Below are 11931 nucleotides of genomic sequence, written 5' to 3' on the forward strand. Positions count from 1 at the left end.
TTATATAAGTTGGCGTTTGACACAGGATTCAAGAGTTCAAGGAATTCTTTTTAACTATGCTATTGAAAAAATGGGGCCAAAGTTGCAACTTTACAAGAAATATCGTATCTCAAATGCTGAAGTGAAGAAAATTTCAGAGAAATTTAGGACTGATGGTATTGAACTGCAATGGGTTATAGGAACACAGACTGTTGTTGAGGAAATTGAAAGTGAAGAAAACTGTGTCTTGCCGCTTCAATTCACACTCACACCATTTAAGGAATTTGCTCGTTATGCAGATTCAAAGAATGAAACTGTTGGTCAGTTTGGCCTTTAATCTACTGTTCATTGGATTTTTATGCTGTGATTTATAGATCTCTGATTTAAACTGCTGATCAATAAATTTGTATGCTTTATTTGTGATACTTTGTCTGCCTTTATCACTATCTTTGTTCAAATTATAGATGTTCTTAGTATTGTTATTAATGTCCTTTCTGTCATCCCAATCAACAAAGACTCAAAGGAATCGTTTGTGCAGAGATTTGTTATTATCAATGAGAAGTATGGACCTTTTTTCCAATTATTTTCTGTTTTACACTACATACAATTATGTCCTCGAACTTATGTGCTATGAAAACAGTTTAAAAGGTTACATTTTACTGTTTTTTATGTAGGATGAATCCAATCATATTATCTCTTTGGAACAATTTCATTGAAAAAGAGGGTAAGACTATCACTGAACAGAAGGACAAGTATCCGGTTGTGATAGATCGCAGACTCAAGATTGTTACTTATGAAGGTGAGGCCTAATAGAGGTTAGGTTCTTGATAATTTAATTCTATGTGTGTTTATTGATTCCTATTCTAATTGTATCTACCTATCAGGAATTGCCCTATCAACAAGAAATGATTCGGTTATTCTTGTCAATCCACCAATTAGAGACGCCAACCAACTCAAACACTGGTCTCATTCTGTCAAATTGTTTACTTTTCCTTTTTCTTTTTCCTTTTTTTGCTTTCTGACTGGGATAGGTTACTTGACATTCATTGATGCATTTATTCTGCAATGAAATTTATAAGGCTGTCAGAAATGAAAAGAGTTTCTCTACTCTTGGTCAAAACAAGTCATACAGCAATTATAGTCCCAGAATGTTTTATGATCGAAACCACAAAATTACCTCACTTATGGATATTACTCCAACTCAAAAGGTCATGACTTGTTTACTGCTGGATTCAATCCTTTAAATGACACAACTGTGTTATTTTCCTGATATGTTTATACATGTATATACACCTAAATGTTCCTATAATCTGTTTACAAATTTCTACAGGTGTCATGGGTTAAGGTTTGCTTTTCTTTTGAACATATACTACAAAAGTATTGGTACATGTCTTGTATCACAAGTTGCCGAATGACATCAGCAAATTATGATTCAGTTTATACATGCAACCACTGCAATGAGAAACAGAGAGTTGTACCAAGGAAATTAGCGCGTTGTTCATGAGCTGTCATTGTTCTACATAACGCTGATTTTTTTGAATTTACTGACTTATTTCTGAAGTACATATTGATGCAGATGTCGTTTTGAAGTTGATCTCACTGATGAAACTGACACGATCACAGCTTCAATATTTGGCCAGCTAGCGGAATCGCTGCTTAAATTCACTGCACTTGAAGTGCTGGAGCGCTATAACAAGGTGGAATTACAAATAGCTTTGAATAGCTCTGTATTAGATACATACAGATTATCATGCTAATGCAGGTTTATGGAGTTATTTGACAAAATGAAGAACTTCCACTGGAAAATGTGCATAGAGAGTTTAAAGAAAAAATGTTCATTGCCCAGCTGAAACTAGGAAATACAAAGGATGGTAGTGGAAATCACCGTTACACAATTGCTTATTACTTTGAAGAAAATGCAGCAACATCTTCTTTCAACAAGGATTCCTGCATCAGTGTTTAGAATCAGTTTCTCCAAGCTGAAGAACACAAATCAGAAGCTGGTTCTTTAGGTTCTTTTTTTAATAAATTTGCTTTCCATTCCTCTTGTTTGATTTATTAACATTGATCGCTTTTTCGTTCTAGAGGGACGACGATCTTCTTCGAAACCACGAGTTCGTCTCACAAGAAGGTTTAGAGATGCTGGAGAGATAGACGAAGAACCTATAGAAGTCGATGACTCTGGCAGCAGCAAAAAACAAAACTTGTCTGATCTTTCCTTATCTATGCTACTCCTTCAAGTTGCATTAGTGATGTTGCAAATCTTTTGAATACTGTCGAGAATACACAAGCTCAAACATATGCAAAGCTTGTGTTTTACTGAATTATATATGTGTGCCTTGCGTTCCATTTAGATATTTTTGCTTGGAACTAATGCTTTAGTTATCATGGCCGACATCTTCTACATTGCTGTCAGGAATGGATTTTATACCATGTAACTCCCAAATACTTATCACCATTTGGTATATTTATCCGTTTATTTATCAGAGCACTTGACTTTTGGAACCAAGTAGCACATTGATTGCTATGATTCTGTATGTGTAATGAATTGATCTATCAATTTGCTGCACAATTTGACAGCTGGAAATGCTGTCGAACAGATACACTTTGTTTGAAACAAACTCTTTTTTATCTACTACACCGGTCAATTTCAGAATTACAACCAATTAGACCACATTTACATTTAATACTCATCATTGTATCTTTACACACAACATCTTTTTCCTTCTGCAACATATCAAACTTTCCTTTTTTCTTCATACTTTCTTACAGTAATCGACTTTAAGATATGTTATACTCTTAATATTTAATCCAACCACACCATCACTATCTATATAAACCCTTCTTAAAGCCGTCTAAATGGGCATGCATGTAGGTTACTCCATCGCGCAATGCCGCAGTTATACCTCCTAGTAAGTAATAAAAGAGCCAAAGGCTTTGGTCATTTTCACGTGACTTTCGTCGTCCTCACGTGACCCTTCTTCTCGTTGATTTAGCGCCTCGCGCGGGTTTAGGTCACTCAAGTTCTAAGCCGCCGCTTCCTATCCTCTTCTATTCATTTTTTATCCATTTTCTCTCTCCACTTTCTCTAATTCTCTCTGTCGGCAACTTAGGGTTTTCTCTAGACCTGGCAATTATACCTAAAACCCAATAACCCACCCAACCCACCCACTAATTTGAGAGGTTGGGTTGGGTAAGTTGGGTATTGGGTCAATTTTGGGTTGGGTAATAATACCCCACATATATTTTGGACGATTTGGGTATTTGTGTTGGGCACCCATTACCCAACTTATGCTAATTGAATCAAGTGAATAATCAACACAATCTTTTAAAAGGGTGAATAGTTACTCAAAAGCATCACTGCAGACTTTTTTTTATTATGTTTTGCTATAAACATCTTTTGTGATTATAACATAATTCGCCAAGCAAGTTAAAATTTTTTTACTTGGCCTATAATTCCTTGATTATATACTTAATAGAGTATTACCCTAGATATGGAAAAGGCCAGATGTGTTAGAATAATTGCCAGATTCATCGTGACAATGTGAGTTCGAATGTGACTTTTTTTCATTTATATTATCGTCATCAAAATGTGCAGTATGAAGAATTTGAACATTATTAAATTCGAAATTATTTTTGAGACGTTAATGTCAACTTACAACTACTCGTGCCCTCGGTGCTTAATAACTACCACATAACTCATTCATGCTAAAAGATTTTTGTTTTTATAAACCGTATTCTCAATATGTAAAAATTACATAAATCCAAAATTACCATACTTTCTTTGTGAAAATATTAGCATAAAATCTTTTTTTGGGCGATTTCGATATTTGTGTTGGGCATCCACTTAAATTTTTTTTTTTTTGTACGTGAAAATGTATTTGAAAGAATTTATGTATCAAAATCTATTAATTAATATATTTGGTCATATTTGGATCATGGGTTTGAGATGACCCAATATGACCCAATCCAAAATTAACCAAATCTAAAATTGGACGGGTTGGGTGTAATCCATTTAAATGAAAATTCAATATTAACCCGCCCAAAATCTGTCCAAAATCTATTAATTATATATATTTGATCATATTTGGATCATGGGTTTGAGATGACCCAATATGACCCAATCCAAAATTAACCCAATCTAAAATTGAACGGGTTGAGTATAATTCATTTAAATGAAAATTCAATATTAACCCGCTCAAAATCCGTCCAACCCACCCAATTGCCAGGTATAGTTTTCTCTCCATAGATTTGCCGCTGCTCCTTTCTTCTTTCTTTTCCGTTCTTCCTCCCATCCTGTTTTCTCCCTTATTTCCTTCTGCTACCTTATCTTTCGTCTTCCCTCCTCTTCAACATCATCTTGCCTCCCTTCCCTCTCCCTTTTCGAAACAGAACGGAAAAAAGGTAGAAGGACACGAGGTAGGAGAATTGAATCTATCCCCAACTATTTGAAAGGTCTCTCTATATCTGTTTTTCATGATTTCTCCCAATTCCATATTGAACTTAGAAGTTGCCGAATCAGTATTTTCTCTAAAATGTATTTTTTCCATGCTTTCTTTTAAGAACAGAGATGACCAGTGGGATGCTGCTTGTGGATTTCTCAGTATCTGATCTCATCAATTTTTTGGGTTTTCTTTTATAGTGGTATTGGCCAAACCTCTTTGGGTTTTTTCTCTCCTTTCTTATCTTATATTTTTCTCCTTTACTCTTTCAGTATTTTTATCAATTTCATGCGCAGGTGCTGCAATTGGACATTTCTTTGGTTCTTTTCCCTTACACGTTTGTCTCATCAATTTATTGGAAGCGGTTTAGGTTGTTATGTGATAATGTAATGAGTTTACATTTGTTTAGATTGAGATTGATTTTCGGATGGTAATTTATAATTCTTCAGTTTTTTATCACTCCTCATCTACTTGAAATAAATTTTGAATTCAGACTTAATTTTTGTTTTTAACCTGTTTTCTTTTTTTTTTTGGCAGAATTTCATGTTCAAGATGGAAAAAATCTACTTGATTACGTGGCTGAACATATTCAATAGGTGAGTTTGTGAATTCTCATTATTTGGGATTTTGACCATTCTTAATGATTGTTTCTCAACCATATACTTTTTATTTGCTTTAATCTGAATCATTTGGAGTTGTCATGGTCTTAGTTTTATCTGTCATTTGGTCTAGTTAGTAGTGGAGATGGTTTGTTTGACCTTCAAGAGTGTTTTAAGAAGTCCTATGTTTTTTATCAAGTCGCTATATATTTCCACTATAATTTGTAAATTAGTTGTTAAATATATGGTCAGTGTTTTATATCTTGTTGTAGCGCTTGAAAATTGTCTAGCAGTCCTTAGGATTCCATCTCTTGGTGCTAATTGGTTGGTTTTTTTATGAATGTCTCATGGAGTTTTTTATGAATGTCCTTAGGATTCCATATGTAGTTGATCACCTTGCTTATGAAAGGGAGTGGTATTTGCTACATACAAAGTAAAAGAACCTTTTGAGCATCCTAAGAGGTTTTGATTTTGTTAATGATAGAACAAGGATTTGCTTAATATGAATTAACAATTCTATGGCGTACCAGAGCTTGAACAACATCTTCCTTAAATTGATGACTTGAAATTTTGTCTAGGGATTTTATTAGGTAGAGACTATGCAACAGCTCTTGCATGAAATTTCATTAGTGTTAAGATTGGTAAAATCACGTAGGACACTACAAATTTGACTACATTTATGACTGTTTTAATATTTGTAGAAATTTTACAGTCTTTAAATTGTTTTTCAGTAGTCTATGACGCAATAGGAGGATTCCTAAAACTAATATATTTGTAGATGTAAATTACAGCTCCAGTAGCTATTAGCTGTTGAGGAGTTAGGTCTATCTTTGCAAATGCTAATATCATCAAAGAATGGTATGACATACATTACAACTGAACTTTATTACATTATTGTTGCCACACATGTGTACTAAAGTAAAGTCATCCATTTTAAATCCTTTTTTCTTTGAACTGGCAATCAGGAAGCAAGAGGTAGAGCAATACCAAAGAAAAATTCAGTTGTAAGCAAGTTCTTTACAATATATCGTGAGTATATGAGAGAATTGCAGGTTTAAATTGTATTCATTGTTTCTGAATTGTTCTGAGCTATCTGTGTGATTGGCCATACCATTCTTGAAGTAGGCAAAATTCTTGTTTTACAATATATTATGCAAACACAAATCTCATTTTGTTTTTCCATACCTATCTGTGTGATATTGCAAAAGTGTTTCTTTTACTGCTTTTGTCTTCCTATTATTACCTACTAATCTGTTTTATTATTAGATGTATGAAGCCAAGACTTGCGTATGGTTTAGTGGTTATTTTATCTTCTTGGCAGGTACATTTGGACTTGGGTGACTATTTTTGTTAAGTGGTTAGACTGGTTTGTTTTATATAAATATAATAGGAGCAACATTGATAGTTTGATCACAGGTACTTTTTGTCTGATCGTTACCTATTAATATGTTTGTCTCAATATTAGACACATGAATCCAGAACTGGCTTGTGATTTAGTAGTTATTCTATATTCTAGGTAGGCATTTTGAAACTTGTATGCCCATTTTTGTTAAAGTGTCTACCTCAGCTTGCTTTATAATGCAGAAAAGTCATTGCTAATCTGACCATAATCACTTATTTGATATCTTTGTGGCTATATAGGTATAGTTTTTAAACTTTTGTTCTCTATCTTTTGTCTTTTTCTTCATTTTGTTCCTTTCAGAATTTTGCTTTTAACGACTCTGGTATGTTATTTTTGTTCCTTCAAACTGAATCCTTATTCCTTGTTCAGTCATGTAATATTCTGACATGCATGGTTTAGACTTCTTTCTATCATGCTTTTACCAAAAGAAGTTACTGATTGCACGCCATTTCATATAGACTTTTGCTATTTATTCTAGGAGAGAATTTTTCATCTCTTTGTTTGACTGCACAATGCATGGATCAACAAACACTTTCCAAGACAATTACATCATCTATAAATCCCTTTCTTGGCCATGATTGCACGATTCTTAATTGTTTTTTTTATCAGTTTTATACTCCTGTGTCTATGTATTGTTTGATACGTATCTATATGTTGTATTTTAAATTCTCGGCTTAGAACTTTATTGTGATCTAATTGAAACTTTTTATAAATTTGTTGCTTATAGGAAGTTTCAAAGTATGCTTGATTGTTCCCTTGAGGAAAGCACGACTCCAACGATAGTATTGCCGAATGGGAGCAAAATTTATGTCTTCGAAATGATAAAAAAGAATTTCCATCAAAACCGGAATTTGTGGCTGATCATTCTCTTGAAGAAGGCGTAATACTTGTTTTTCTTCCTCCATCCAGCAATTCTTTTGCTGCTGTTGTCTTTAACAAAAAGGAATTGAAAATATGTATCTATGGCATTATAAAATTTGTAATTTGATTGTGGTTAGCACATGTTGCTTTCTTGTGAACCTCTTCTCCATTAAGTTATTTTATTGTTAGTTCTTCCTTAGCTATGAACTTGCAGAAAAACCACCACAACAATAATCGCTATCTTACCAATCGAAATTAACACTTCTCCCATCAATGGATTTTGTCGAACAGTTCTCACCTTACCTATTCTGCTGCAACTTCTTAACCCATCAATGGTTTATGGGACTCTTATCTAGGGTAACATCTGGCCATGCGGGTTGGAGTGCAACTGCAAGAACAGGAAGACACGAAAGCCTGGAGTTAATAGTGTTTGGAAGTTTGAAAACTCAATAATCACTCCAAGTCCTTTCATTTGAGATCCTTTCTCAACTAAAAGTCCATCAGTGCAGGTCCACAACACAGGTTTTCATTCCGCGGTTCCATTTGCAAAGGTGAATATCAAGATAAGACTCCTGGCTCATATGGAAGTGAAATGGCATGTGGAATTGAGTTAGATCATGTTCGCGATCTGCCAATATAGAGTTTTGTATCTCGGAAGTGGTAATTAACCTCACAAAATGCAAAAGAAAACTGCAAAGATTAGAGTTAAGAATTGTTGATCTGTTTCAAGGGCATTGTAGATTAACAACCCTGCAGGAAAATAGGCCATGCCACTTTCATGTGAATGATATTGTAATATGATATAGATACAATGTAGACTAATAAATTGCTTATTATACGCTTTTAGTATTCACAATATATCCTGCTCAGGATTAAGAAGGAAGAAAAAACCCACAAAATCAAGGCCATGCAACTTAGCTTTGGCAATCTGCACAGAAAAAGGAAAAGAAAATCCAGAAAAATATGAATAAATGCTAAGATTCAGAATATGATAATGGAATAATAATACATCAACAATTGGCCAACTGGAACATAGTGAATACTCAGTTCCCAGGTGGGTTTCTATTCCAAGACAAATAGGATGGATCGCCACAAGGCCTGCATGAGTGAATGGACAAAAGAAGTATTAAAGAATTACCAAGTACAAGGCAAAGACATCAATTAAACCAATGTTGTAAACAGAAATTCTCACAAAATAAATTGACAAACAGGCGTAGGTTTCCACATTTCATAATTCTATATGCTGATAAATCATATGTAAGAGAAGATTATAGAATCATATTTCAGTTTCTCATCTTAAAACAAAAGCTCAATTTCCACTGACCCTAAAATAATTCATCCAATGAATCTGGTCTCAGTGGTTATGTACTCATGAAGGTGTACAGTAAATTAAAAATTTCATGCTACCAAAACTAGAAGAACTATATCCATCAGATGCTAAACAGTAATAAGAGGATTGATAACTACTAATGAGAATACCTTGGCTTTATAAGGTACATTACTATGAAAGTTGTTGCATTGAATAAACACAATCCACCAATAGTGATGTATCCCAAGCCTAAGAAATTGTTTTTTCCACCAATCCAAGTTGTAGTCGAAAGAACCAGCTTCTTTTTGCCTCCAAAAGCATAAGCATTATAGTTATTCTGTATAACCACTGTTATCTTCTCATTAGCCTCAAGATCCTGTTCAATTCTCCCATACAACTTTCGGAAGCTTGGCAATGCAGCAGTGCGCATCCAGACTAGAAGGTCCTCTTGCTCACTCAACTGTTACAAGGCAATAAATCGAGTAGAGTAAACGAATGCTTGGATCGGTAGATAGGAAAATGTAAAAGGGAGAGATTTCGAAAGAGAGATGGAGAAAAGATAAAGAGGAAGAGATGACTGCACTAACTGGTATTTTTTCATCAAGTTTTCCTCCTCCAATCAAGCTTCCTTGCTGAAAGTTTTTAGGATAAACTTTTGATCCAAATTTATAGTTCTTATCACTGTCCCATGCAATATCTTTCTTGTTTACAGATAGATTCATGCCCCTAACTGAGAATCCATAAGTATCATTGAACAAACTCCAAGCAACAAGGCCACAAGGCACAATGGGCTTATTATCAATGCGTGCTTCGGGTTCACAGGGTGATGTTAAATCCTCATTTTCTGGGTTTCGCAACTGTTTGTCACTTCTGCTTTTGACATATCTGCATAAAAGCAATCAGAAACTTTACATCACACTTAGGTTTGTAATAAACAATCAGAAGCTGGAAAAGAGAGTGAGATTTCCAGTGGAGCTCTGAATAGGTGAAGATGAAACAAGCTAATCAAGAAAGAGTATAGCACACTAGAAGTCGCAAATTTGCAATTAGGTTTCTGTTATGGCTAGGAGCAAGACAACTACAAAAGATGCCACAAATAACAAAGAAATTCCTCACCCACTGATTAAACTTATATCAGTAGTAAAAGCAAAGTGTGATTGCAAGCAAATCAAGGTTTTCTTAGATTATGAAACCACAGAATCTGGAGAATCAATAAACTTGGAAGAACAAGGCATCTCCAGCTGCACCAAAAAAAAAAAAAAATCCACTCTGATCTCCAGAAAGCTTCACATCATTAAGGTCAAATTACTCATTTGGTCCAGCTTATAAAGCCTAGCATGCTGGTGTTTTCACAAAAACAATGAGAAAAACACCCAAGAGACATTTCAAATAAATAAAAACTACTCAATCCTGTTGGAAACAACGTCAGAAAAAAAATATAAAACATACCTACGATGGTTTTGATAGAAGTTATCAAGCTGGTAGTAGATGTAAACTGGATGCTGCATTTTCTTTGGGACCTGAACAAACATTTTGCAAACTAATATTTTCAAACTGGAGGAAGAGAAGTGGAATAAATGAAACAAATTCTTTTCATGTTGTATCTGCAAACATCAGTGCTAAGAAATTGCACCTACTGTCAAGCTCCGGACACAGGTTTTGTTGGTCTTGTCACTCTGAATAAATGCAGTTTTCTCTTGATCGGAAGGAATGCAATCCTCGTCATAGCGGTCTACAATTTCAACCACCTATACATCAGTAATAGCATATCAGACCCATTGAAAAGGTTACTCTTTTGAAAGACTCTAGCAGATGGATCATCTAAATCTTTACCCTCTCTGATGCAGACAAAGACAAAAGGCCAATTGGTATGAATATAACCCCTACTAGTATAAAAGTTGTGACCACCTGAAATAATTACAGAAGGAGAATCAGAAAAGAACAGAAAAGGAAAAAGGATCAAGTTTCACAGATCAAAATCCAGTTGCAGAATATAATGAAAACATACCAATCCTGGAGTTAATATCGGTTTGCATGCAGGCAGTTCTTGTTGTGTAAACCTAGAATCTGAAGCATAACAAAGTGGCAACAATTGGATACTTATATTGACAGGGATGATCTATTAAAAAAAGCAATCTCAATCAACTAATCATTCATTTAAAAAAGGTTAATCAGTGTTACATGCTAAAAACCAGAATTCAGAAACTAAAATTGCATATTGATCAGATGCAACAATTAAGTAGCTAGAGAAAATTCCTGAATTCTTCACCATAAATCGTCATATCTATGGGAAATTTACGTAATTGAATCAATCACGGGCTTTAAACTGTATTGATACTCAATCAAAAAATAAAAATAAAAATAGAAAGGGGGATCTCGCAAAGGCTTTCATAAATCCGAACATTCAGAAACATACTACCACTGTCAATCTCCCCGCATTGCCAAACCTTATGGATTAATGATCAAGAATCAAGAAACGGAATCCCAAATAGCACTTAAGAACTATTCTCATTTTTTTAAAAGAATTTACTTATTATAATCATGCAGGCTCGTGATGGTTCTTGAAAAACCATTTCTTGTTCCATTACAAATCTGAGGTTAACTGTTCGAATAATTATCATCAAAATAGCCAAAAATTCCAAAAATAAAAAACATGCATTTTGAGAAACGATCAATCACAATCATCCACAAATTCAAAAGAAATAAAATGGAAGAATCAATTCCTCAGTAAAGCAACTGAATGAAGAAAATCAAAAAACAAAGAAACAGAGGGAACTAAAAATTGGAAGAGAGAATCTACATTTGGGTTGCCTGGATTTCTTGGAAGAAGGTTGAGAAGAACCCTCCCCAGAGCTCATCTTTTCAGATATGTACTTTTAATATATTATTCTTTGCAGATTGAATAAAAATGCAAAGAAACGAAAAGGGCCAGGGTGAAAGAGGCAAAAGCCTGAAAAAATGCTTAAAATCTGTAGATTTGTTGGAAAGACGGAAGAATCTAATCCAAAAATAATTTTGGTTTTCTTAAGAAAAAAAAAAAGAATAAAGAAACCAACTTCCTAAAGTAGTTAACAATTGCCACATCGTCTTTTCTTCTTCTTCTTTCTCCTTTTTTTTTAAAAAAAATTTTTGTTATTTTTAGTATTTATTTTCATTTAAAAAATATGAGGAGAAAATAAAGTTAGCTAGCTAATACCTTTTTATTTTGTTATTTTTAGTTTTTGTTTTTCATTTAAAAAATATAAGAAGAAAATAAAGGTAGTTAACGAATACATATAAAAGTAATTCGCTAAATTCTTATTACGTTATTCAATAATTTAAAGTCCTGAAATGATTTAA

At 33.9% G+C, this 11931-nt stretch overlaps 1 protein-coding gene and 1 long non-coding RNA gene across 35 annotated transcripts; one reads left to right on the plus strand and one right to left on the minus strand.

The window, feature by feature from the left end:
• Nucleotides 1-4188: 4188 nt before the first annotated feature.
• Nucleotides 4189-7482, plus strand: LOC113709377 (uncharacterized). 33 transcript variants are annotated; one of them, XR_011821399.1, is made up of 8 exons: nt 4189-4434; nt 4548-4623; nt 4718-4851; nt 4959-5017; nt 5799-5878; nt 5986-6049; nt 6287-6341; nt 7150-7482. It is a non-coding gene; the product is annotated as an uncharacterized lncRNA (long non-coding RNA). The 33 variants fall into 33 exon arrangements; XR_011821403.1 differs by lacking the exon at nt 6287-6341 and adding an exon at nt 6342-6436; XR_011821405.1 differs by having other exon boundaries at nt 5986-6024.
• A 552-nt stretch (nt 7483-8034) lies between these two features.
• LOC113709357 (ALA-interacting subunit 3-like) lies at nt 8035-11633 on the minus strand. Of its 2 annotated transcripts, XM_027232104.2 has the most exons (9): nt 11393-11633; nt 10601-10659; nt 10426-10500; nt 10230-10340; nt 10042-10112; nt 9180-9477; nt 8763-9052; nt 8327-8381; nt 8035-8211 (listed from the first exon to the last, which is right to left on the minus strand). In XM_027232104.2, exons 1-8 carry the CDS (start codon nt 11448-11450, stop codon nt 8327-8329), a joined length of 1017 nt encoding a protein of 338 aa, XP_027087905.1. In that variant the 5' UTR covers nt 11451-11633; the 3' UTR covers nt 8035-8211. The 2 variants fall into 2 exon arrangements, with proteins under 2 accessions (XP_027087905.1, XP_027087904.1); XM_027232103.2 differs by having other exon boundaries at nt 8035-8381; nt 11393-11632.
• Nucleotides 11634-11931: the final 298 nt, after the last annotated feature.

Source organism: Coffea arabica, chromosome 9e (assembly GCF_036785885.1).
Source record: "Coffea arabica cultivar ET-39 chromosome 9e, Coffea Arabica ET-39 HiFi, whole genome shotgun sequence".
Taxonomy (NCBI): Eukaryota; Viridiplantae; Streptophyta; class Magnoliopsida; order Gentianales; family Rubiaceae; genus Coffea; species Coffea arabica.